The following is a 27,379-nucleotide window of genomic DNA, read 5'->3' as shown; positions in this document are numbered from 1 at the left end:
GCAGGCAGGGACCATGCACCATGTCACCGCAGGCCACACGATTTACAGGAATTGAGAACCAAGGATGCAGTGTGAACTTAGAGTCTGAGTCCTTATCAAATACTGAGGGGGATTCTGGAGGCATTGCCTATTGCCTGGTACACGGTAAGATCTCAGGAACTGGCATGGGTGGGTGAATACATGATATAGTTTCAATTTATTGTAATTCCTATTACATTCATCTGTGTCCAAAAGGGCATTTATATCCCCCAGACTTCCAGTCACTGGGATCATCCCCTATTTTTTTTAAATCAATATTGCCAGACCCAAGACAGAGTTGTCAGTGTTTCTTCATGGTGGCGGCTGTGGCCACTCAACATACCAGAAGGGCTGTCATGTCAGCCCTTGGCATACATCTTTGGTGGGCTACTGGTGACCCATGTCATCTCATAAGATTGGTTAAATACACTCCTTTATAGATACATATATATATATATATATATTTTTTTTTTTAATAGGAAAAGTAGCTTTTGGTGATTAGGGAGTGGAGATACTCTCACCCTCCATTCCTCTGTCATCTCTTGCAATCTATTCATTTGTCAGTATCCACAACATTGCTTCAAAACAAAAAACAGGGAACTTCCCTGGCAGTCCAGTGGTTAAGAATATGCACTTGCATTGCAGGGGCTGCTTCAGTCCCCGGTCGGGAAACTAACCCTCCATGACACACGGCTCAGCCACGAGGATTAAAACAAAGAAACGTTGGTTGGAATATTTATTGCGCGTCCACAGTGCACTCCAGGAAGCATCGAACCACCCCTTGTCCGCCTTCTCCAAAGGCACCCTGGCATGCGAACTGACAAACAGGTCACGATGCGTGTGCGGGGTCTCCCCGCACTGTGAGCCTCCGCTGAGGACGGGGAGGATGAGACCGGCCCAGAGGGGTTACGGGGGCAGAGGGACCCACACGGGGTGTGCCGCTCACGTCCTCTGGGCGTCTATCTGGGGCCGTACGGCGGCCTGGGCCCCGCGAGACCCAGCGGCTTCCCCAGGAACCTTCTGGTGAGGGGCGGGGCCTCCTCGCTGTCCTCCTCGGAGCTGGAGCCCGGGGCGGAAGCCGCGGGCCCGCCGCCCTCGCAGGTCGGCCGGTCGCCCCGGCACTCGCGTCTGCCTGCCGACTGCAGGCTGTGGTTGTAGAAGGCAGAGGCCATGCACCCGGCCGCTGACTGGTCACAGGCGCAGAGCAGCTTCGCACACAGGTTCCGCCCCACACCTGAGGGGCAAGGACAGAGGAGCAGCCTGAGACGCCGCGGGATGCTCGCCCCTTCGCCCGTCCTCCTCCCTCCGTCTCGAACCTCTTGGTCCTGCAGGCCCCGCTTCCTCTGCTGGGAATACTCGTATCTTCCTCCTGGCTGACTCATACTTGTCCATCACGAAACCACTCGGCCACCCCTCTGCTCCTCGCCCGGCTTAAAGGGGGTGTCTTTCCTGTGGGCGCCCTTCGAATCCCACCCAGCGCTTCTTTCTATCACAGCAGAAATATATATTTATGTATATATTTTACAAGTTGTATTTTTATTTGCTCAGTCTAGTGACCCTACTTTATTTCTTGACTGTTTCAGCTGCCTGCAGTAGGGGTGGAGCGCTGAGCATCTGCGTGATCCGAAAGAATGAATGTGTTTGACGTTGCTCAGACATAGACAAGGATTCTACAAATGTTATCCTTGTCTTTGGTTTTCAAAGACATATTAGTCGCTTGGTCGTGTTCGACTCTTTGCGACCCCAGGGACAGTAGCCCACCCAGGCTTCTCTGTCCATGGGATTCTCCAGGCAAGAATACTGGAGTGGGTTGCCATTCACTTCTCCAGGGGATCTTCCCAACCCAGGTTTGGAACCCAGATCTCCTGCACTTAGGTGGATTCTTTACCGTCCGAGCCACCAGGGACACCCAAAGACTTCCTGGGGCTGTTGGGGCTGTATTGGTTCTGTTTAATTTTCTTTTTTGTCTCATACTACCATGAAGTACTCATCAACCAGATCAACCAGGCTTTTTCCACCACACTGACCCTCCAAATCTCCGACACCGGCGTTCCCATCAGCCCAGACTCGCCCATGGCATCTCCACAGCAGGGAGCAGAAGGGGGAGAAACAGGCGAGCAGAGAGGACAGAGGCGGCGGCCGGTTCCCCAGAGCCGCTCCACGGCCCTGCCCCTGCCCCTCGCGGAGGACCGCCGCGAGCGGCCCCAAGGCGTTCGGCTCTTAAGCCCGGCCCTCGCGTCCGCTGCAGGAGACCGCGCTCACAGCTCACAGAGGGTTGGAACCGGTTCTCTGAAGCCGCCAAGGACTTCAAGTGACACCACAGCGCTCCCGGGCTCACTGAGGCCAGAGGGATGAACTTAAGCTGAGCAGGTGGGACCCCGAGGCATGACGGCATCACCGAGAACAGCGGTCATCTCATCCCGTTACTCACGGCTGTAACCCCACCCCTGCCCCTCACCGCCCACAGGACAAAGCGTGCAGCCTTCAGCCTTCAGCCTTAGGTGTCTGACCTGACCTGTCTCCCCAACCTCACGTTGCACCACCACAGTCCCATCACCTCCACTTCCTGCTCCTGAAATGCGGAACCACGTGTCGTTCCCAGACTCAGGAGTTCCCGAATGCCACTTGTCTCTCCTCCCCTCCCCTTTCTTTTTTAAAAACACACACCCAGTGTTATCAGGGAACCTGTTAACCTCCCTGCCCTTCCTTACTCCTCCCAAATTCCCCCATCCCGGCTGCCGCGCTCCGCGGGTTCAAAGCCCTTTCCCGCGCTCCTGGGCACTTGTACTACCTACTAGTGATACCAGGAAGACTACAGAGTCCCCTGCTTGTCTCTCTTCCCGCCTGTGAGTGATTCAAGGCAGGGACCCTGCCTGTTCACGGTGTTTCTTGTTCCTGGTGGCGGTTTTTCGGAGAAGCACATAGGTGAGTGAATGACTGACTCAACTGATTGAGTGACACGTAAAGCGCAGAGCTCCTGGGAGGTAAGAGGCACACGTGGTCCTCAAAGGCTGGGTGCCCAGGGAGGAAGGGGCACTCAGCCCGAGGCTTCCCCAGATAAAAAGTGAGGGTGACACACAGCCCCACGTGGCTCTCGAGAAATGCTATGGGGACCGCTTCCTTTTAAGCTGCAAAGCCTAAGGGAACTACACCCACTGATGTAGCGGTCAGATGTAGATGAAGTCAGTCCTACAGCAAGCCCGGCACAGTGAGGCTCCCGGGGGTCGGGCTATTTCCCAATGGCTCCCCCCCAACCCCAGACCCTGAATGGCCCCAGAGGTGCCTCTGGCTTCCACCACTGGGAGGAGTGGAGATGCAGGCCCACCCCTCCCTGAGGCCGGAGTCACTTCCCCTTCTCTGTGGGGTTCTTCAGGAGACTCCATTGGGAAGGGGTTCTGTTTGTAGGAAAAGGGACCCACTTGCACAGTGAAGACTCAGTTCTGGGTCCGAGGAATTACGGTTTCGCAGTCCCAACCCCAGTTCTATCACCTCTTCCAATCTGTGTGATCCCGGACCTCAGTTGCCTCATCTGTAAAATGGGCAGGCCTGCGGGGCTACCTCAGAAGACTGGAGTGAGGATGAACTCCAGAACTCAGAAGGGCACATGCGAAGCACTGAGTAAGTGTGGGTTGTGGCGTTAGTCCCCACCTGCTCTCACGGGCTCTGTGACTTTGGTCAGCTGACTTGGCCTCTTGAACTTGAGTCCCCTCCTCAGTGGAATAAGGGTACTAATATGTGCCTCAGAGTACATAATAAACCACATTAGAGGTGAACAAGTGCTTGTGAAAGCATCTGTCAGATGAGCTGTGGTCCTCATGCCGACCTGGATGAAAGAACAGCCCACTGTGCTGGCCCTCAGCACTTACACTTGGGGGTACCGTCCACGCACAGCACCGGCGGCTGAGGAGGCCTCTCGAGCAGACATCCCAGCTTTCTCACCTGCTCCAGGCAGCAGTGATGGGACAGACAGCACCTAACAGCAAGGAAAATCATTTCCTGTCAGAGCCCCAGCTGCCCCAGAACTCCCTCCAAGCGTAGTTCTCCCACACTCCCCATAGTAGTGAGAGTAGTCAGTGCCTCCTTTCCAGTGCACACAGGGCTGACTGATATACACACCAAGGGCCACCATGTACGGTTGTTCGGGTTGTGGACTGCACCAGGATGCCACATCTAAGGCAGTGTCCATCGCACTGGAAGCATCTTGTAATTGTAAAAAAAGTTTTTGGTATTTTTATCATGATTCTGTTGACCGAAAAGATGGGTGACTTGCATATTTACTACAGGAGTCTTCTAACAGAAAGAGTCTTGAGGAAAGGGTACCACTTTTAGTATATACAAGAGTACCACATGGGCTAGCAGTGACACACTCCCTCTAACCTTTTACACAACAGAACAGTTCATCCTACATCCATAGGGTACCCTCTATGTCCCCAGCCTTAAAAGAGAAGAGAGTAACTATCCTGAGCGTAAAGACCTGCATCTAAGGAAGTGACCAGCAAAGAGCAAGATCTCAGGAAATAGATGGGGATGAATCATGGTCTTGCTTTTTAGACTCACCCATCTGGCCCTATAAAGCCTCACAATCTCCTTCAGTGTCCCCCCAGCCCAAGGAAACTTGTGATATAATTGTCAATCCTCCCTTGGCAACTCCACCATCAGAGGGTGTGGACAGTGTACACCATTTCACTGGAGCTCTAACTAACCGTGAAATGGGTGAGTCTTCAGGTGCAATCAATATTTAAACTTGACCAGTTCTACTCTCAGAATCTTCCTCTAACTCATCTCCAGGTTGAGCCCCCCATTGTTTCCTCTGTGTCCTAACCGCATGTGTTACAGTGGGTGGTGTTTTGTTGAATTGTCCATATCTCTCACTCTGCAAGCTCCAGAGGCAATTTGTTATGATCTGCTTTGCTGAAGTTTAGTCCTTTTTATGTCTCTACCACCTAGCACAGTGCCAGACACAGAGCAAAAGCACAACAAACATAGGCTGAATGCCTATATTAATGAATGAATAAATTAACGAATGCATGAGGTCAGTGGAAGTTCTTCCAAGAGCAGTAGGTACAACATTTGACAATTAAACTTAGAAGCTGTCAAGAAGCTCCTTTCAACGTGTCCTCTTGCAGAGCAAATCAACTGAAGACCCCAATTCTACACGCTGCTGTTGTTGCTGTTTAGTCCCTCAGTGGTGTCCGATTCTGTGACCCCACGGACTGTAGCCCACCAGGCTCCTCTGTCCATGGAATTTTCCAGGCAAGAATACTGGAGTGGGTTGCCATCTCCTCCAGGGTATCTTCCTGACCCAGGAATCGAACCCACATGTCTTGCATTGGTAGGTGGATTCTTTACCACTGGCCACCTAGGAAACCCAATTCTACACTTTACTCATTGTTTAAATAAGCATGTTTGGGGTTTTCTGAGGTGTCTTTGCAGATCAACCCTTTTAGAGCAGCTGGGCAGTACTCGTGTTGGAACTCTAGACTCCCATATCAAAAGATCTGAATCTGGCTCTGTCCCTTCATGGCTGAATGACCTCAGCAAGCCAGTCTTGGAGCCTCTGCTGCTCGTCAGGACAGAGGGGTTGTCATGGCAACAAGCCCCGCTGAGTGCGGTAATGCAAAGCTGTGAGCCTGAAGCGATAACCGACGTACCTGTCCAGGGCGTCCCTCGGCTCGCCTTGTCCTTCCTGCCCACAGTAACAGCCATAGGATTCAAAGTCCTCGGGGCACCGGGATGTCAGACAGAAGAGCATCTCTCCAAGCTGTGGCCTCACCCGCGCGTGGTCCCCGCTTCCCGGATGCAGGAAGGTGAGCCTGTCACAGGCTGAGAAACAGGACTCTCATTTCTGTCTCTCTCTGCCCTCCTTCTCCCCTCCCTTCCTCCTCGCCCTGCAACTTGGGCTTAGCCAAGCAAAAGCCCACCTTGCAAACCCCATCGTCACGAGTTCAGAGGGGGAAGGACCACAAAGCCCAGAGGCCTGCAGCGCCTTGCCAGGGTCCTGCCCAGGAATGAGCCCAGTCCTCCTGTGTGTGTCCCGCCCGCTGTGGCTCCTTGCAGGTACGGGGCCTTTGTTAAGGCGCCCGAGGAAGGAGAGCCAAGGAGGAGGACCATCAAAACCCAAGTTCATTCCTTCCAGCAAACCACGGTGCGGACGATGCCGAGCTCTTTCTTTCTTAGCCAGTTAAAAGCGACAAGAGCCCTCCGTCAGCGGTTCCTTCCCCGGTTCAGCCTCCAGCGCTGATGACTAAAGGCGCTCAAGCAGCGGGAGAGATGGCGCCCTCTAGTGGCACCGAGTGGGATGGTCGCAGTGCCTTACGGAGACCTAAGGGGCTTGATGAACCACCCCACTCATAAGAGGATCTTAAGACTGGGAGAAAACAGACCCCTCTCTGTCTGCTCCTGCTCACCTTTTCCAGATGTCTCCTCGGGACCGCTTTTGGTGGATGATACCGTCATCCCCAAAGATTTAATGCCAGCGGGGACGACGGTTACACCTTTCGCTGTGGCAACAATTTCTGCAGACCCTGAAAACACACGCCGTTATGGCCCTTATTCAAAAAGTGGTTCGAGGGAAGTTAAGGACTTTGGGAAGGCCATGTACACATATTTAAAATGAATAACCAACAAAAACCTATTAAATAGCACCTGGAACTCTGCTTAATGTTATGTGGCAGCCTGTCTGGGAAGGGGTTGGGGGGAGAATGAATAAGTGTATATGTACGGCTAAGTCCCTTCCCTGTTAGCCTGAAACTATATAACATTGTTAATTGGCTATGGTTCAGAGAGTTGCAGATGGACATGTGCTCAAGGCCAAGTTCAGACAAAGCATCAGGAGAGTGTCCTCACACTGGGTCTGCAGACAGCCAGGGCAGAGCCTCAGGGATCCTCGGCTGCTGCGTGAGAATTTCCAGATTTTCCATGATGACGTTAAAACTGATGGGGCCCAAGCTAGAACCTGTGGATGACGTCTTGGGGGCGAGAAACAGCACAACTTCACAAGCCTATGTTGGTGTCACGTTTAATGTCAAGCGCCTGCCAAGTAAAGGCCCACCAAGGTGCTCACAAGTGAAGAGGAAAAAGAATGATGGAGACATTAAGCTGGTTCTCAGTACAAAATCACACAGGCAAGCCAGACTCTTCCCCGAACGCTTCAAAACCGCATTAGCCTCTCTTTGTGCTCAGAATTAAGTGCAAAGGCCCTTCCACTGCGGGCGAGGCTGCCAGCGATGTGGTCCTGCCCTCCTGGACCTCCCTTCATTTCTGTGTATCAGTCCCACCTGCCCCCTTGGCTGCAGGCAGGAGGGTCTCCAGCCCCAGGCCAGATCTCCAGCCCAGTCTGGTCCAGACCAGGGAGCATCAGGAGGCTCTGCCCCACTCGTCCACTGGCCCAGGCTCAGTTCCCAGAGCTCAGGGTACGGCCCGGACCTCTAACTGCAGTCCTTCCCCAGACATGCCATATTGGTTTTCTTCATACATCTGGGCTCCTGTCTCTGCTTGCTCAACACTCTGGTCCTGATGGGTTAGAAGCAGCCCTTCAGGAACCTTGTCGTAACCTCAGCCTCCTAAAGTTAGCATCCTGTTCAGTTCTCCAGCCCCGCAAGTGGAAACCCATTAAATGCTGACTTTCTACCACACTCCAGAGAGCTGGAAACAAAGACTCTCCTTGACCATCAGTCAGGCCCCTCTGCGCCCACCCTTGACCTTAGCCCGTGAGCACTGCAAGCTCTCCACGCTCCCCACACTAAGAGACGTAAGCAAATTCTAGTGTTAGTCACTCAGTCATGTCCGACTCTTTGTGACCCCATGGACTGTAGCCCACCAGGCTCCTCTGTCCATGGGATTCTGCAGGAAAAGAATACTAGAGTGGGTAGCCATTCCCTTCTCCAGGGAATCTTCCCGACCCAGGGATCGAACCCCAGTTTCCTGCATTGCAGGCAGATTCTTTACCATCTGAGCCACCAGGGAAGCCCAAACAAACCCTAGCCTGGTTTCTAACACTGAAGGAAAGCCTTGTCCCTGGGATATCCCAGCTCTGGTCTTCCTTAAGGTCCTGTCCGAGAAAGCTCAAGGCAGTCAAGAGAATTCACTGCTTTGCATCCACACCCACCTTGCCAAACAGGTCTCAGAAAACAGCCCCTACCCTCTCTTTGGGATTTTCCACTTTTCTGGCTCTGCAGGAGCTCCTAAGGGTTTCCCCTCACGCCTCCCTCACCTGCCTTTAAAATGCCCGTCACCTCCGCACAAATCGGAGTTGAGCTCAGATTTTGCTGAAGTCCATGCCTGGACAAGCAGTCCCAGAGTGAGAGAGTCCAACCCAACTCAGGTATAAAAAAATACCACTTCTCATCTTAATCACAGGGAACAATGGAAAATAATGAGCTACCATTTTTCTTCTATTAAAAACTAGAGGTTTCTCGTTCTCTTTGTTTTTAAATAGTATCCACTGTTGGCCACTGGGATGTGCCTGTGAGTGAAAATTCAGTTTTTCTCCAGGGCAATATGGCAACATATTGAGAGCCCTGAAATGATTACACCATTTTACAGCAATTCAACTTCTAGGCACCTATCCTGACAAATTAATCATAAGTGCATAGGCATAGAGAGAGTGCATATCTATTATTTATAATAACACATGTTAGAAATAATTGGTTAAACAAGTTATAGGATTCCATACAAGGAACTGTTGTACAGCTCATAAAAACCATGTTACAGAAAAATATTTCATGTCAGGCGAATATCATCTCACTGTATGAAGTGATACAACTCAGACTGTGAAACCATGGCTGCCAAGTGATCTCAAATTCATTTTATTTATGTTACAGATGTGCTTACTGTGGGTTGGGTAGAGACGGGAAGAAATCATCTTCAAATATTAAAAGTAGCTATTTTTATAATGTGGAATGAAATAGACAACTAAGTATAGTTTTCTGTATTTTTTTTTCTAAATGCATCTTTTTAGCAGGTAGATTTCTGTATCTTCCTATTAATGGATCTTTTGATTTCATTTTGTCTATTTTTTTGTAACGGGGGGCAGTTTTTGTAGAGGAGGGGATTTAAAAGTAAATTGGCTTCAATTTCTCTCATTTGGGGGAGCACAGTTGATAAATGCACAGGGGACAACATCATACGCAAAGGCGGGAGAAGCTGAGCATGCCTACCTGGAGAAGGTGTGGTCCTAGAGTCTTCCATGCCTTCCTGGTCTCCACCTGGTTCTGTCCCCAAAGGAGAGACAGGGAGTGAGCATTAACTCCAGTCTGTCCCATCTTAGTCTCCAGAGGCAGCTCCCATCCCCTGGGCACAGGAGGCAATGTGCTCCTGCTCTGCCCCTGGTCACTTCCCAAGGGACAAATAAATAGATAAGTAAATATTTTTAAAAAATAGAGCCATGGTTGTTGATCACCACGAACAAAGTAAATAGGTTAATTCTCTTGATGACATCTTAGCCCATCTATTTTTGGATAAGAGTTTGTTCTCTGTGAAATCACAACTGTATAACAGAAAGAAGATGAATCTTACATCCTGACATCTGGGGTTAGAAACCAGTCCAGAAGTCACAGCTAGAATGACTTAGAGATTTTAATGTCTTGGTTAAATGTCTTGGTTTCCTATATAATCTGCAGAACAGGCATAATAACATTCACTCCAGACCCTGTCAAATAGTGGTCACCAGTGTGTGTGAGTGTGTGTGTGTGTGTGTGTGTGTGTGTGTGTGCATGCTTGGTTGTGTCTGACTGTTTGCGACCCTATGGACTATAGCCCACCAGCCTCCCCTCTGTCCATGGAATTTTCCAGGCAAGAATACTGGAGTGGATTGCCAGTTCCTACTCCAGGGGAGCTTCCCAATCCAGGGATAGAAGCCATGTCTTCTGCACTGGCAGAGGGGTTCTTTACCACTTAGCCACCTGGGAAGTTGGTCACCAGAACTCAGCACAAATACTGAGATGGCATTTTCTACTGGGTGCCCTCCTCTGAAGTCCCCTCTGCTTACTTGTCCTGGAGACCGTGATCAGTTGGTCAGCTCTGGTCTCAGATGCCACTGTGAAAAGAAATCATCAAATCTCAATTACTAACCCAGCTCAGCACCTTAGCCGGGCAGAGAAGAGAAGACCCATGGCAATCTGATCAGGGACTCTGTCTGGGTGTTGTGGATCCGTTATTTCTCAACTCAGTGGACAAGAGGCCAGTTAAGGGCCAGTCTTGTGTTTAGACAAAGAGACCAGCAAATGACACTCTGGGAGAAATAGCCATTATTTTCTCTGGTTGGAATGGCTTTGTCGGAAGTCAGCTTAAGAGGAAATGTAGGTCTAAAAGCAAGGATGGAGGAAGTGGCAGCTTCAAATCTCAACCCTTCCACCAACTCTGGGTTTCGACAGGTTCTCTCTCCATCTCAATATACCATCTGAATATGGAGATTATAGTAATTATTTCATAGAATTTTATGAGCATTAAATAAGATTACATAGTTTCAGACGCCCAGTATCCTGCTTCTGGTTTGACATTGTGTGCATTTTTTTTGTAGCCACATCAGAATCTTTGTAATAAGATGCTGGCCCAGAACCTTCCCATGCTCTGTCTCATTTAATTCTTCTGTCTCCCCTAAGAATAGGAATAGTCATCCTTTTCCAGGGATTGGTAAACTATGACCTGGCCCTCAGCTCATTTTTGTCAATAAAGTTTTATTGGCACCACAACCACACCCATCTAGTTACAGACTGTCTATGGCTGCTTTCCTGCAGCAACGGTACAGTTGAGTAGTTGTGAAAAATATCTTCTTGCCCCCAAGTCTAAAATATTTACTATCTGGCTCTTAATCGGAAAAAAAAAAACCTGATTCCTGTGCAAAGTGAAACTTAGAGAGGTTAAACCATGCTTCCCAAGTCACACAGCTGAAAAATAGGAAAGTCAGGAATCAATCCCAAATCTGCCTGACAACAAAACATAATTTCACCCCATAATGGTGAGAACAGTTACAAACCTTCACAAACTGTCCCATCGGCACTCATGTGACTGATTTTTGAGCCCACATTCAGGCTTCCTCTTCAGAGGGCATTTGTGGGCACTGCTGAGGTCATGGGTGTGAGGGTGTTGAGTGTGTGTTGGGGCGCAAAGATGTAAGTGCATCCTCTCTCTTCCTCAACTTAGACTCCAGACTCCTTGATGAACCTTATTACTTTGAGTCTTTCCCAGGGTCATGCCACAAGGGAAATAAGGATTCTGGTTGAACAAATTGGAAAATGTATGAATTGGGGGTTATTCTGTGAGTGTCTGGTAGGGCCAGGAAACCCATAGCTTATGCTCAATTTTTTTATTTATTCTTTTTTTGGTCTGCTTTTGGCCATGCTGTGCAGTAATGCAAGACCTTAGTTCCTCAGCCAAGGATTAAACCTATGCACTGGGACCTTGGAGTCTTAAACACTGGGCAGCTGAGGAAGTCCCATTATCCTCAATTTAGAAGGGATGTGGCTGCTGCCAGTCATGCGGGACTTGGCGGCTGCTTGGGGGCAGGGCATATGGCGGAGCTTTGGTTTGGTATTGGGGCCCTTTCCTCTTTTCTCAGGACCAGGACTCCAAGGCACAGGCTATCTGGGAGCTGTTGGGGATGACATGACCTTGGACATGGAGGATGGCCACGGGATGAGCCCATGAGCCTCTGCTTCTAACCTTGCAGGAGCAGCAGCAGCAAAAGAGAACAAGACACAAACCTGTAGGCAGCGGGTGTGCGGTGGGGTCTCCCTGTGGTGAGGAGTTGCCAGATTTAGCAAATAAAAAGCCAGGAAGCCCAGTTATATTTGGGTTTCCCATGAACGATAAATACCTTTTTAGTAGAAGTAGGGCTCATGCAAATTCTGGGACACATTTATACGAATACAGCATTTGTTGTTCATCTGAAGTTCAAGGTCAGATGGTCAAGGGTGTGGGTCCTGGGTTTTAAGTGGTAATTCTCTTGAGAGGGGCTAGGAGTTGTGGGAGAAAGCTGAGCAAGTAGAAAAGAGATCTGTGGGTCCAAAGGAAGTAGGAGGGACTCTGGAATGTTCTGGAGGCGGTTCCACTGCAAGCCCAGGCAGGGGGGAGTTTTAGGTAGCCAATGTCAGTAAGTAGGCAGATGGCACCATCAAAACACGGGTATTTGGGTTCCCCATCTGTCCCCTGTGCTCACCTTCTCCCGAAATGGCCATCAGGCTGGAATCCGTGGGCTCCACAGGAACCACTGCAGAAAGAGAGACCCCGGGAACAACGTGTGATGAAAGCAGGTACCAAGGGTCCCCAAGGCCAGGCTGTGCAAGGGAGGAGCGAGGGGGCTGGTAAAGAGGTTCCTAGCGGGGCTGCTCGTCCCGCCTCTCACACCCCACCCCAGGACATGGGAGTGCCCAGCAGGGCCCCCGCTCAGGAGGCGCTCCAGTCAGTGCTGGTTCTCGTGGGGAAAGTGACACCATCAGACACGGCTGTTGCAACCAAAGGGCTGCAGACCCCGAAGGCTTGTGGCTGTGGGCGGTGGTTCCCACCTGAGAAGACTGCTGTTCACACGGGAGGGCAGACAGAAAAGGGCGCTGGACTCAGAAGGTCCGTAGAGGTACCACATGCACACACAATCCCCCCACACACGTCCACACAAGCACACCTGCACATGCTCATACACAAATCCACACACATATAGGCACGGGCACACCCACATCCACGGCACACACGGTCACACCAGCTTCCTCTTTAGCAAACAAGCCAGGACTAGTTCTGCAAAGAGACTGCAGCCCCAGGAAAAGAAGGATGCTTGGCCAAGGCGCACCTTGAACTTCCCATCCTCAGGCACCCACGAGGTTGGGACTGAGATGGGGGGCGGGGGGATTTGGTGGACAAGGAATGACGTGCATAAATTTAACTCTCACTTTTTTTTTTTCATAAGACACATGTGTTAGAGTTAGAACCTCCCTTGCTTGGTTCAGTAGACAGTTATGAAGAGCCCACCCTGTCCTGAAAAGTGACATAAAGAAAATAGCCTCCTCTTCAGGGAGTCCCCACCTGGGCCAGGTGGCTCCTTGGGCTGCAGGCTCTGGGGGTCAGAGGAGGGAGGCAGCCAGTCTGTCCCCAGGAGGCCTCAGCCACCAGGAGATCACCCAGCTGGAAGGGCCTTGCCCTATCTGAGCGCTGAACCGTGTCCTGCTCACAGCTATAGACAGAGATGAAGAACCTGGGGTCTTCATCCTAACTGGATTAAATTCACACCTGTCTACCTAGCAAGGGCCATTTGATGTTGGATATGGACTGAATTTATCAGAAGTAACGGTGTCTCTTGGAGAAGGAAATGGCAACCCACTCCAGTACTCTTGCCTGGAAAATCCCATGGACAGAGAAGCCTGGTGGGCTACAGTCCATGGAGTTGCAAAGAGTCGGACTCGACTGAGCAACTTCACTTCACACTTCAGTGGCGCCTCTGGCTGGAGGAGGTGGACATGCCTTCAGTGCCACGGGTCACTCCAGCTCCCCAACCTAACCCTGATCCATCCACTCCCATCTGTAACCAAGGCCCTGTGGTCCATGTGAGGCGAGCAGAAGTAACGCCATGGCAGGCAGCTTAGATTAGGAGTAGGCCTTCCTACTTCTGGGTGGTAAGATTATCAGGCCACCTGGATACAACCAATCAGCATTCGCTTAACACTGACCGCTGTTTGCCAATTAGGAAATTAGAATGGGGCGGAAACCCCCGGGAAAGTCCCGTGCGCGCGAAAGTTTTGACCAATGAAATTGCTTTGCAAACTTGTAACCAATCCGCTTAAACCAACTACCAATGGCATGTGCTCACCCTATAAATTTGTGTAACAGCTTGGGCTCGGGGCTCTCTGACCCGCACCACTGCATTGGATGTGGCAGAAGCCCTGGCTCGAGTCAGTAATAAACTTCCCTTTTTGCGAGTTGCATTGTCTTGGAAGCCTTCTCTCTTCCCGCTCGGGGATTCGGACATCGGGCAGAACAGTCCAAGCAAGAGTGGCTTCCCGAAGAGGCCTTACCTCTGGGCAGCACTGTCAGCAGCTCCTCCTTGCTGGCTGTCTCTGAATAGAAAGCACATTAGAGGAGTGAGTTTGGGGATGTCAGAAGGCGCTGGTCTGGGGCATCTGAAGAAACACAGCGATGATGGTCTCTGACCAGCTCCCACCCCAGATCACCATCCCCAGCGATGACGCCGGGCCTGGGGCTTCCTACCTGGAGGCTGAACCAGACAGAAGGACGTGTCCAGAAGGTTCAGGGAAGAGTTGATGCTGGACTGAGCCAAGCACTCTATGGCAGCCTTATCGCAGGTGCACAGCAGGTGCTCACAGGTGTCCCCGGACGCTATACACAGAGCAAGGACAGGGCAGGTCGGAAGAGCTCACTGGGAATCCCAAGGGGTGATGCAAATGCGCAGACTGACTCCTGACTTGCCCCCAAAGCCCTGCTTCTCTTGTGGTTCTCTTCATCTCATCCATGCCGGCTCCATCCCTTCCACTGTGTTGTCCAGCCTGGGAGCCAAAGGCACTTTTCTCCCACACTCACACCCCATCCACCAGGCCACCCTACCGGCTCTGCTTTCAACCTATATGAATCTGATCATGCAGCCCTGGGCTTCCCTGGCGGCTCAGTGGTAAAGAATCCTCCTGCCAATGTAAGAGATGCAGGTTTGATTCCTGGGTGGGGAAGATCCACTGGAGAAGGGAATGGCAACCCACTCCACTATTCTTGCCTGAGGAATCCCATGGACAGAGGAGCCTGGTGGGTTACAGTCCACAGGTTGGAAAGAGTCAGATGCAACTGAGAAGTTAAACAACAGCAGCAATGCACCCCACCTTCTCTCCATCCCCCACCATCCTGCCTGGCTTACATCAGAGGCCTCGCTAGACCCCCTGCCTCCTCCCCTGTTGCCCAGCCTCTTCTCACCACTGAGGGGCCAGAACAGTCCTTTAAGACTCAGGTCAAACCACGCCTTTTTGTGTGTGTGTTCAGAATCCTCCATCAACGTCGTCACTCAAAGTAAAAACCACTACCTCCTGTTCCTTCTCAGACCTCACCTCCTTTCACTCCTCCTCGTCACCCCACTTCTGACCTACTGTCCCCCTTATTTCTGAAACACACCAGGCACCTGGAGCCCCGCGTCCACCACGGGCCACTTCTTCCAACCGCTCTTCTCCTGAGAAGCCACCTGTGGCTTCCTCCTCCTCTCGGTCCTCCCAAGGAGGTTTCAGTTGACTTTCTTATTTAAATGGGATCTCCTTCCCCAGGCCTCTCTATGCATTTCCTCTGAGGTTATTTTCCTTCCCAGATCTTAGCACTACCTAACATACCATACGATTTCTTTCTGACATTTTCGGTGTCCGACAGCCCAGAGGAGATTCCAGAAGGCCAGGTACCGTCAGCATGCAGGTGATCACCATGCACCGGTGCAGGTGCGCAGCGTGTAAGTGCTGAGTGAGCGAACAAATGAGCCACGTTTCCCTGGCCCACTGCGCTCCTCACCAATGATTTACACCCTTCCTGATGCTCCAAACGCCTGCCAGTTGACATTACCTGGATTGAGGGGCCAGTCAAACCTGGGTTCAAACTCTGGCTTTGCCACTTGGCAGCTATGTGACTTTGGGAGAGTTATTATTTAATTTCTCTGAGCCTTTCTCTCCTTGTCTGAACACTGGGGATGACGACTCCTGTCTAACAGAGTTGTTAGGACGACCAGAGTTGCTGTGTATACTAGCCACAACATGTAACAGGCACTCAAAAAGCCTGGCTCTAATATAGTACCCCATCTTGCCATGGTCCTCTTCCTTCTCTGCTTTGGCCTATTTTACTTCTTCTACCAGGATTGTTCAGAGACATGAAATAAAATTCCTGGAGTCACACAGCAGGTAAGGTGGAGAGCTGAGATTTGAACATACAAGTATCTGATTCTTATAAACAAGCACCCCAGCCTTATTCATCCATCATGGCATCGCCTCCACTTCCACCATCACTGTGTTCTCAACAGATGCCAGTCTCCATATTGGTTGACATTTAACGCTGCTTAAAAATTTTAAATGTAACACCATTCTACATTTAAGCATTACTTAATTTTTATAACAAATCTATGAAGCAGGTTCTGTCCTCGCCATTTTGAGGATCTGAGTTAAGTAGGTCAGGGTACTCCCTCCCCGAAATCACACAATGCATAAGTAGCAAACTATTTGCCCTTCCCAAGCTTCCAGGGTTGGTACAAGCATAGAGTTGTAAATCAAATAATCTGCTGAGCAACTGTGGTTTCAATTCAGAAAGCATGCAGTGTGCTTCTACTCCAGGCAAGGTGCAGCTGCCCTAGATCTGGCGGGGCTGTAAGTACCCACAGCGATGCTGGCAATGGCGACAATGATGCTCGTGGGCCCTGGGAGCCCGGGCCTGGAGTCTCTGAACTGTCATTTCTCAGCCCAGTCTCCTGGGACACCTGGAGATGCTCACCACAGGAGATACTCTTGCTGACGCAGTTGACATCTGTGCTAAGTTTGGCAGGGTCTTGCAGACAGTCCATCTCAGCGGCCTCCTCGTAGCACCTGCGATGCTGGAAGCAGCAGCTGCGGCAGGAAGGGTCGGAAGGAGAGTGTGGGTTAGAACGCGGGCGGGCAGCACGCCATCATTCAGTATCTCTGGATGGTTCCTGGCAGTGACCTGTTTCAGTCCTTAGTGCGCGCACACACACATCACGTTTGAATTTGAATTGTGTTACCTATGCAGCAGGTGCTATTATTGCTATCAGCATTTACATATGTGAAAACTTAGATACACGGAGCTCTGTAACTTGCCAAGGTCAAGGCTGATCACAGAGAGAGGCTGACACCAAACAACTAAGTCAGGTGGTTCTTGCAGTGCAGGCAGGAGGACAGTGGTGCCCACTGTAAAGAAGGAAAAATACAGGCAGCTGATGGCCTCGGGCAAGCTGCCGTTTCTGACACTACCTAACTCATAAAGGTCTGGTAAGGTCAATAGAATGTCAATACAGACCCTGCCATGCGTAAACACTCAATAAACTATAGCAATTATTTTTGGGATCTGGCAAGCAAGTTCAATGTGGAAATAATCTGTCTCCCAGAAGTCTGGAAATTCCCACCTCCATCAATTGCACTGTGTAAAGTCATTGAAATTGGGTGTGACACACCATTCTGCCAGTTTCGGCCATCAACACTTTGATCATTCACACAGTGATGAATTGCTGCTTTATTTTTTTGACTTCTAGGTCTGCTCAGTATTTTAATAACTAAAAGAAGTGGCAGGAGAGGACCTGAGAGAAAAACAGGTTCCCAGAAATGGCGCTGGCACCATGCCCCGAATGGAATCAGTTTCTCCCTTTCTGAATGTCAGTGAGCTGGCTTATGGTCCCAGGGATGAAAGATTACCCTCTGGTCCAGAAACAACTTATACCAAATGGGAATCCTTCCTTATCTTCTGGGAGTCTGTGTGGATGGAGGCACACACTCCATCACACTGGGTTTGGGCACAAATGTAGTACCAGTGGGGCTTCCCAGGGGGCACCGGTGGTAAAGAACCCACCTGCTAGTGGAGGAGACATCAGAGACATGTGTTTGATCCCTGGGTTGAGACGATCCCTTAGAGGAGGGCATGGCAACCCAAGCCAGTATTTTTGCCTGGAGAATCCCATGGACAGAGAAGCCTGGCAGGTTGCGGTCCAAAGGGTCACAAAGAGTCGGACACGACTGAAGTGACTTAGCATGCATGCCTAACACCAGTGAGGTGTGGACATGGTCCCAGAGTAAAGGTGAGACATGGGTTCTGTTTCCTACTTCCACACCGCTGCAGTTACTGTGGCTCCAGTTACTGCTGTAACGCAACTACTACTGGTAGTACTTCTACTACTACTTCTCTTACTACTTTTACTACTACTACTATTACTATTACTACTACTACTACTACTACTATTACTACTACTATTACTACTACTACTACTACTACTATTACTACTACTATTACTACTACTACTACTACTATTACTACTACTCCTACTACTACTATTACTACTACTATTACTGACCCAATCCCTAAACCCTAATTGCGGTTTTACTAGTACTGCAGCTATTGCTACTACTATGATTATTACTACAGTCACTATAGCAACTGTCCTACTACCATTGTTACTACCACCAACACCAGCCCCATCACGGGTTTACCAGCACTGCTCCTGTTGCTCTCACTGCCATTACTATTAACACTGCTGTCGCTACTGTGACAAGCGTTCCTGCTGATATTGTTAACTATTACTGCTACCATCCTCACTCCTGATACAGCACTACTAATGCTGTTACTGTTCTTGTCAATCACTAACACCCTTGAAAAGAATAAGCCAGGAGGAATTCCATCACATTAACTTGTATTTGGTCGTGTCATCCTCAATAATAACTCTGTGAGGTAGGTGTTTTTATTACCTCCATTTAATAGATAAACAAACTGGAACACAAAGAAGTAAAATAACTTGCCCAAGGTCAGGTCCCTAAGGAACAGAGAATGGGAATTACTGGGTTATAGGTGATCTGCTTAAAACTCTAACGTGCATGCAGCCTCAGTCACTCAGTCGTGTCCGACTCTTTGTGACCCCACAGACTGTAGCCCACAAGGCTCCTCTGTCCTTGGGGTTTTCAAGCAAGAATACTGGAGTGAGTTACCATTTCCTGCTCCAGGGCATCTTCCCAACCCAGGGATCAAACCCAAGCCTCCTGAGTCTCCTGCACTGCCGGCAGATTCTTCACCGCTGAGCCATCAGGGAAGCCCCCAAACTCTAACAGATACCACCACATTGTCCTAACGGACCCTCCTGCTACCAGTAGCTATTTGCTGTATCCCTGCTAATAATGAATGCTTCTAAGATTTTAAGTTGTATTGCACATGCCCATATACACCTGCACACAGAAGCACTGGCCAGGGAGCCTTCTGCACCTGTGTTCTGCCCAAGGCTCAGCCGGGCCTCCACGAGCTCACCTTTGGTCTTGCTCACCTGTCAGACTGGTCCACAGGCAGCCCTTCCATCTCAAACCTGCAGGCACAGCCGTAGTCTTCGAAGTCCCGGGGGCAGAGCCCAGCCACGCACCTCATACCATTCACGAACTGGAGCAGCGCCGGGAAGTTGGTGAAGACGGCCTGCAGCCAGGTGAAGTGGGAGCCCAGGCAGTCTGGGGGAGGGGAGCCGGGTGCACCGGGAGCCAGAGTTGAGGAGGGAGCCCCCTTCTCGGGGGGATAGTACCTCCTCACCTACTAAGCACCAACTGCATCCTCAGGACTTCTAGATAATTGAAGGGAGGCGGGTTTACAAGCTGCGGTCCCTGTTGGTTGCCCCCCACAGCCATTCCTCCTTCTGCCTTACCAACAAAACTGAAAAGTTCTCAAGGAAGGTGAGCCTCCTTCCAAAGTCCCTAGGGATGTTTAATAATTATTCTCAGCTCATCATGGTAATCTCATGATTCTATGATAAGGTTAGTCTAGGGCTGACCATGAAAACCAGGTATGACCCAAGAAACTTCAGGGGTAATCTGTTAGAAGCTTTGGAGAAATCTTCCTTTCCTAATAAACACAAAGACATAGAAGAGGGCCTTTCTGACCTACAATTTTCTTCTTCCTTGAATGTGGTGAGGATATGCTGGGCTGGAACTGCAGCAACCACTTTGCAACCATGAGGCCCCATATCTAAAGCTGAAAAACTATGTCCAAGGGAGCGGTGGGGCAAGATAAAATGAGCCTGCTGGGTCTCAGATGCCTGTGTTGAGCTACTGCATCACAGTAGCTCAAGTCCTTGGGCCTTCAGATGGCTTATGTGAGATCATTAAATGTCTTCATTATTTAAGTCTCTATTAGTTTCCTGAATGCATCCCAAATGATACAGTCCTGGCAATAAAGAACTATAAATCAGCCTGAGAGAAAAAAGGAGTATAGACACTAATAATCTGGGGTTACCTGTTATGTGCCAAAAACAGTTAGATGCTTTAAATAGTGCAATAGTTAAAATTGATAGAGAGTAATGCTATGAAAAGCTTTCATGGTCAATGATCCCATAAATGTCTTGTTCATTCGGATAGACAGATCCTATTCTGTCACATCCCTTTCACAGGTAAAAAAACAAAGGTCAGAGACATGCCTGAGCTATCCACAAGCGATGATGACTTGCCCTAAACAAAATGCTCTTGCAAATGCAACTAGCAAGCAAACAGCATCCAGCTTTATGACTCTACATCTCGTGCTCACCCTCTCTGCCTGGAGGATCATTAAATACTTAATGAGATGATCCTATAGCACCAATTTAAATGCACAGGGTGATCAAAAAGAGCTTCAGTTCAGTTCAGTTACTCAGTTGTGTCTGACTCTTTGCGACCCCATGGACTGCAGCACGCCAGGCCTCCCTGTCCATCACCAACTCCCGGAGCCTACTCAAACTCATGTCCATCAAGTCAGTGATGCCATCCAACCATCTCATCCATTGTCATCCCCTTCTCCTCCTGCCTTCAATCTTTCCCAGCTTCAGGGTCTTTTCTAATGAGTCAGTTTTTCGCATCAGGTGGCCAAAGTATTGGAGTTTCAGCTCCAGCATCAGTCCTTCCACTGAATATTCAGGGCTGATTTCCTTTAGGATGGTCTGGTTGGATCTCCTTGCAGTCCAAGGAACTCCCAAGAGTCTTCTCCAATACCACAGTTCAAAAGCATCAATTCTTTGGTCCTCAGCTTTCTTTTAGGGAGATCCAAAGTTGTGAGGATCACATCCACCTTGACTGTTCGCTAGTTTCTTCCTACCTCATTCAAACTTCCCTACTCATGTTTTGTTTCCACACAATCTAATCAGAAACATGATAAAAGGTTCTATGTTGATGGGAAAAGTCCATCTAGGGTTTATGTATGTGTGTTTATGGAAACATACATATTCATTCAAGACCTGCACTTAGTCATTTATATATTGTAAGTGCACTTTTAAACCTAGCATAGCCTAATAGGCAATGCAGAGCCACCTTGCTTGTGTCCATCATATTATAATCTTGTTTTGGGTACTTTTAGTTGTCAAGGCTAGAAGTCATCACAGCATCCACAGCATCATGCAATTGGTAGTCACGTAATAGATATATAACTGATCCATGGAATGTTTCTCAAACTTTATGTATATTTACTAGTTAAGAAGGAAACATAAAACTACTTCGGTGTAAGAGGACCAAGATCTGGACTCAGAGAAGACCTTGTCCCTTCTAGCTGTGCGGCTTTGGGCGATTCCCTTAACTCCTTTGCCTGGAAAAGAGGGATGCCATTCCCCTCCTGACCAGGCTGTGCTCAGCAAGAATGAAGGAAGGACAGTGAAACGACCTGGTCCCTCAGTGACTCACCCTACAATAAAAGGCACCACTATTCTCATCAGGGTCTGATCACATTGTTCAGAGCTTGCAGGGGAGGCCATGGGAGCTCAGAGGGCAGACCCCTGAGTCCTCTTAATTTTCTTAGATTCCACCCCCGCCCCGCCCCGCCATGCCCTAACAGCCAGGGGATAAAAGCAAGTTCAGATTTAACTCACCAAAAATTTCAGCCACACCTTCCACATTTTTAAACATCCCATTGAAGAAAGTCATACCTAAGTGGGAGGAAGAGATAATACATTAGAGCTGGGTTCTCCCCTTTCTTTCACTGTCCACCCCCTTCAGTAAGAGTGAGTAAAACTTCTCTAAGGATAGATTTGACCTTGGGCTAACTTTCTAGTAACACAGGTTACCATAAGCCTGATAAGATAAAAATTGAACTGTGTTGTTGTTCAATTGCTCAGTTGTGTCTGACTCTTTGTGACCCCATGGACGGCAGCATGCCAGGCTTCCCTGTCCTTCACCATCTCCTGGAGTTTCTCAAATTCATGTCCATTGAGTCAGTGATGCCATCCAACCACCTCATCCTCTGTTGTCCCCTTCTCCTGCCTCCAATCTTTCCCAGCGTCTGGGTCTTTTCCAATGACGGAAAAGACTTCCAATTCCAAGTCTGCCCTTCACAACAATGCTCAGTGGTGAAAAAGACCCCTGGATGGTGAGGTCTGTCTGGACTGGTAGAAACTATGGCTGAACTATAAACACTCAGCAGGAAGTCATCATTTTGGGTCTCCATCAATGTGACGACTTTTGGAATTGGGTAGCATCCCTTCTGGGCATTTTAGAAATTATACTTATGAGCTGGTTACTAGGTATATTGATGTCTATAGAGAATGCAGCGTCAAGGTTAAAGCAGGTCTGGGGCTGCTCCAGGTGAGCCACTTGTATCTGCGCTATTACTTAGGAGCTCCTGGACTGCTGTGTAGATTGATGCCAGGGCTTCTCCTGTTAAAGAAGAGTGGCTGGCATGGCCTGCTAGCACACTGTGCTTCCTGGCCTTGATCCTTCCAAAAACCAAGGGTGGCTTGTGAGTCTAAACGTCTACCTGAAGAAGACGTCCTCCTGGGCATTGCACATCCCAAGGGGGTTGTGCCATTTGGAGAGAGGCCACGAACATGTGTCTGGATGGGACTGGTCACTTAGCTTGCATGGGCTCATGCACAAATAATTTGGTTGACTACACTTACCTCTCTGAAAGGTCAGAAACGAACCCTTAGCTCAGGGTAAACCTCAAGAGCTAATTCACTATGTATTCTATTCTTCAGCAATGCCTATATAAAAACCCACCTGAGAACTCTTCACAATCCAGCACCAGGAAAACGTTCCCTTCTCCAAGGAACAATTACAGATTCCCTTTTCTCATAACCTGAGCCCTGCAACGCATCACCATTTTTGTCCTGCCTTTCAATACAATTACAGTGTAACCCTGATTGATTAGCCCATTTACTTCCTTCTCCTGGTTTCCCCTTCCAGCTGACCCGTCTCTTTCGATAAGAGTTTTTAGTGCTTTGTCTCAAAGGAGAACCCGATAGTGGATCAGACGCCAGAATAAACTGTGAGGGAGACGCTTTGGAGTCTTACTCAAATCACTGTACCATCAAATGCCATAGCACTAAGCTACTCTAGGGTATATTCAGAAGGGATCAGTCTCTCTGCCAATATCCTAGACGGCTTGCTACCCAGCTAGGTCTCCTAAGAAAAGAGCAAAGGATCCTTACTGATGTTTTCTGAGAGTCCCAGAGGCAGCTTATTTGGAAGGTGTGGGGTGTCAAGAGGGTGGCCCCCTATAAACGAGGAGAAGAACAAGGTTAGTACAAACACAGGCACTGCCCACATGCTGGGTAGGGCTGGGAGGTGGCAGCCAGGATAGCAATGAGGATGCAGGTTAGTTGAATTCAACACATATTTTTCTAGTAGCTGGAGTGACCAGGGTGGCCCAGTGTTTTATATTGGTTGGTCTTAAGGGAGTAGTCTTCTGGTTTGGGGTGGAGAGATTTTGAGACTTATCTTGAAGCTGTTGCTGCATATGAAGCATACAATTTTAACTTATATGGCATCTTTGCTTGTAGTTCCTTGAGATGAAGGATTGGTGGAAATAAAAACAGATACAGAAAAGACCCCAAACCCCAAGTAGTTTGTAATTGAGGACAGGGGTTTTCCCCAGACTATCAGCATCAATCTCACCTGGGATGCAAGCTCATAAAAAATTATGGTCCTTATGCCCTCACTCAGGTCTGATCCAGCAGTCTTACTCCAGAGTCAGGATCAGAAATAGATATTTTTAACAAGCCTCCCAGCTGGTTTGAACGTTGCTTGTCTAGAAGCTGCACTTTGATAAATGTTGCTTGGGGAGAAGATGACGATAGGGTGGAAGACATCTGTTGTTGTTCAGTCACTAAGTTGTGTCCGATTCCTTGTGACCTCATGGACTGCAGCACACCAGGCTCCTCTGTCCTTCACTATCTCCCGAGTTTGCTCAGATTTATGTCTATTGAGTTGATGATGCTATCCAGCCATCTTATCCTCTGTTGTCCCCTTCTCCTCCTGCCTTCAATCTTTCCCAGCATCAAGGTCTTTTCTAATGAGTCCACTCTTCGCATCAGGTGGCCAAAGTACCGGAGCTTCAGCATCAGCATCAGTCTTTCCAATGAATATTCAGGGTTGATTTCCTTTAGAATCGACAGGTTTGATCTCCTTGCTGTCCAAGGGACTCTCAAGAGTCTTCTCTAGCACCACAATTCAAAAGCACCAATTCGTCAGTGCTCAACCTTCTTTATGGTCCAACTCTCACATCTGTATGTGATTACTGGAAAAACCATAGCTTTAACTATATGGACCTTTGTTGGCAAAGTGATATCTCTGCTTTTTAATACACTGTCTAGGTTCTTCATAGCAAGGAGCTTACTTAGATGACATTAGGGTTTGAATGTACTCTTGAGAGTCCCTTGGACTGCAAGGAGATCAAACCAGTCAATCTAGTCTGAAGGGGCAAGGGAGCGACTGCGGGTCAAAGAGGCCATCACGCTCCAAGGGAATCAGCAAAGCAAAGGACGGTGGCTGTGAACTGCGGGGGAGATGCACTGTTGGGCAGAGAGGCCCTCGCTCACTGGCCCCCTTGCCCTTCACTTGGTGCCCACCTCAACACCCAGCCCCCATGTCCATACTCAAGATATGGATTAACCCTCAAGCTTATCAATGTTTGATTTCTATCACTCACTAGGCAAGGCAAGGGGATAGAAGTACACATAAGTAAATCAAATAGAATTTGACAAGATGGCCCAGTGTTCATGTGTGTGTGTTTGCTCAGTCCTGTCCCACCCTTTGCGACCCCGTGGACTGTAGCCCATCAGGTTTCTCGGCCCATGGGATTTTCCAGACCAGAATACCGGAATGAGTTGCCATTTCCTTCTCCAGGGGATATTTCCAATCCAGGGATCGAACACGAGTTCTTTCGCCTCTCTTGCATTGGCAGGGGCATTCTTTACCACTAGCGCCACCTGGGAAGCCCCAGTGTTCTTAGTAAATATATACGAAGCCAGAAGTACCGTCAAATACCATTACTCACCGCCACGTGGGGCCGTCAGCATTCCTAGGAGGAGAAGCACAATCATGGCGGCAGACCAAAGGGAAGGACTTTGGCAACAACTGGAGCAACGTCCTGGGGGGAGAAGTCAGCGGGACGCGGTGAGTTTGCTTTCAGAAAGCAGGACACTAGACCCCACAGGAGCCGTTTGTCCTAAAATGCAGCATAGGAAAAGGAGAGAGGCCCGAAAGTGATTCTGTCCCAGCCTTGCAAGCGGCTTAACTAACAGTGACGAGACAGGCTGGGGCCTGGGACTCTTTCCTGCAATGCTGCAATGCTCACACCTGGACACACCTCTCCTCGAACAACAGAATATTAATACAAAGAAACCGTAAGAAACTAAAAATAACTGTGTGCATGCTCAGTTGGAGCAAATACTGGACCCAAAAGACACAAAGAGACCAAAAATACCAGCTGCCACTTTTGAAGAGCCTGGAGTAAAAACAGTGTGTCGGGAGCAAAAACAGGGTACTGGGCACGCCCACTACACACACACACACACACACACACACACACACCACCTAAAGGGGTGGGCAAACCACCTAAGCCACCCCTTTGGCCCGACCCCTGGACATACGTCTACCCTCACCCCATGTAAGGAACAAACTCATTCACCCCTGCGGGAGCCAGCAAGCAAGGGAAACTGTTGTTTGTTTTTGCTCTCCCCTGCTACCACAAAGCCCCCAACAAAGCCTTGCCTGAACTTCTTGTTTAGCCTCTATTCAATTTCTCTTGACAGGGGAAGGCGAAGAGCCCTGGTCTGCAACAGTATGGCAGTAAAGGGATCACATTCCCTCTCTGAAGCTCAGTTTACCCATCTGTAAAATGGAAATGTCACCGTGCACTTGCTGAGGACATAGTTCTGCTCTCATTTATTTATTCGCTAAATTGGCGGTCATTAATTGTGTGTCAGGCACGTAGCAAGGATGCAGGAAAGCAAAGTGAAGAAAGCGCACCTTACCTGTGAGTGGTTCATGGACTTTGGGGGAAGGCAGCAAGTGAACAAGCACTATAGTTTGACTTTTGTAAACTGAGGTTTGAGGAACCCATGTTTTATGGTCCAGCAGCATTCTGAGCAGTATTCTTTTTTTTTTTTTAAATTTTTAATCCATTTTTAGGTTGAAGTATAGGTAGTTTACAATATTATTTTAGTTTTGGGTGTACAGCAAAATGATTCAGTGATTTATAATATATACATATATATTTTTTTTCAGATTCTTTTCCATTATAGGCTATTATAAGATACTGAGTATGGTTCCCTGTGCTATACAGTAGGTTGTTTATCTATTTTATATATAGCAGTGTGTGTCTGTTAATCCCAAACTCCTAATTTATCTCCTCCCACTAATCTCCTTTGGTAACCACAAGTTTGTTCTCTATATCTGTGGGTCTGTTTCGGCTTTGTAAATAAGTTCATTTATATAACCTTTTAAGATTCCACATATAAGTGATATCATGGGATATTTTTCAGCAGGCTGACTCTGAAGCTTCATACCAACATCACAGGATAAATCCGGCCACGGTGCCACTGCCCTTTAGCAAATGGTGCTTTTCCTGCAGCGGCTCCATCTTTCTTCCCTTCGGCTTCTGAGTCATTTAAATACTTCATGGCAAAAAGTATGGTTGGGCTCAGGAAACAGCCACATTTCAGCTGTAGCTGCCTGTGATCTGAGCAGTAAATGTTGAACTTCAGTAGTCACTCACTGCCTATTGACTCAAGTAGGTCAACTATTATTTAATAGAGAAGGAACAATTTAAAGGCCAGGGGGATTTAGGATGGTTTTAGCTCCCTGGGAATCTAACTCCCAAAGGATTGTCACTTATACATATTCTGCTTTAAAACATGTTTTTTATTTATTTAATTGGTGGCTAATTACTTTACAATATTGTGGTGGTTTTTGCCATACATTGACACGAATCAGCCACAGGTGAACATGTGTCCCCCACCCCAAACCCCCCTCCCACCTCCCTCCCACCCCACCCCTCTGGGTTGTCCCAGTGCTCTGGCTTTGAGTGCCCTGTTTCATGCATCGAGCTTGGACTGCTCATCTGTTTCACATATGGTAATACACGTTTCAGTGCTAATCTCTCAAATCATCCCACCCTTGCCTCCTCCCACACAGTCCAAGCGTCTGTAGAACGTGTTTTTAGGACGAAGTTTGAATGATAATACAGAGTGATCGTGCCACCCCAGTGGCACACACAGGGCTGCTAAATACGGTTGTGCGTATTATGCACTGTGCCAAGGGGTTGTGTGTGCGATGGGATAAGGAGGGGGTGAAATGCAGCCAGCGCTCAACTCCCGAGCTTGCCTTCTGCAGAGCTGCATCAACCCGGAGGAAGGGGCACTTTCTGCAATTTATTCTCCCAGAGGCAAAGGCTGCCCCGTGTCCTGGTGGCCAGG

At 48.9% G+C, this 27,379-nt stretch overlaps 1 protein-coding gene across 1 annotated transcript; it reads right to left on the bottom strand.

Annotated features, from left to right (window-relative positions):
* Positions 1-766: 766 nt before the first annotated feature.
* On the bottom strand, positions 767-25,003 carry OC90 (otoconin 90). The gene is made up of 14 exons (XM_043880542.1): positions 24,958-25,003; positions 23,111-23,176; positions 21,554-21,610; positions 19,007-19,181; positions 16,465-16,577; positions 14,212-14,340; positions 14,019-14,060; positions 12,176-12,226; positions 10,007-10,054; positions 9,177-9,230; positions 6,426-6,542; positions 5,670-5,841; positions 3,885-3,991; positions 767-1,252 (listed from the first exon to the last, which is right to left on the bottom strand). The coding sequence occupies exons 1-14, from the start codon at positions 25,001-25,003 to the stop codon at positions 978-980; spliced, it is 1,452 nt and encodes a 483-aa protein (XP_043736477.1). The 3' UTR covers positions 767-977.
* Between the last annotated feature and the right edge of the window lie 2,376 nt (positions 25,004-27,379).

Source organism: Cervus elaphus, chromosome 21 (genome assembly GCF_910594005.1).
Source record: "Cervus elaphus chromosome 21, mCerEla1.1, whole genome shotgun sequence".
In the NCBI taxonomy this organism is placed as follows: Eukaryota; Metazoa; Chordata; class Mammalia; order Artiodactyla; family Cervidae; genus Cervus; species Cervus elaphus.
Note: the sequence above shows the minus strand (reverse complement) of the source record. Positions and strands in the feature narration are given on the sequence as shown.

What these genes read in the sequence shown, in the direction of transcription:
- OC90 (XM_043880542.1), bottom strand. Translation starts at nt 25,003, where the DNA reads ATGATTGTGCTTCTCCTCCTAGGAATGCTGACGGCCCCACGTGGCG. An exon ending in CCTGTGGACCAGTCTGACAG is followed by an intron (nt 16,578 to 19,006) that starts GTGAGCAAGACC and finishes TTCCTGCCGCAG; the next exon opens with CTGCTGCTTCCAGCATCGCA. An exon ending in GCTGACAGTGCTGCCCAGAG is followed by an intron (nt 12,227 to 14,018) that starts GTAAGGCCTCTT and finishes CTCTTTCTGCAG; the next exon opens with TGGTTCCTGTGGAGCCCACG.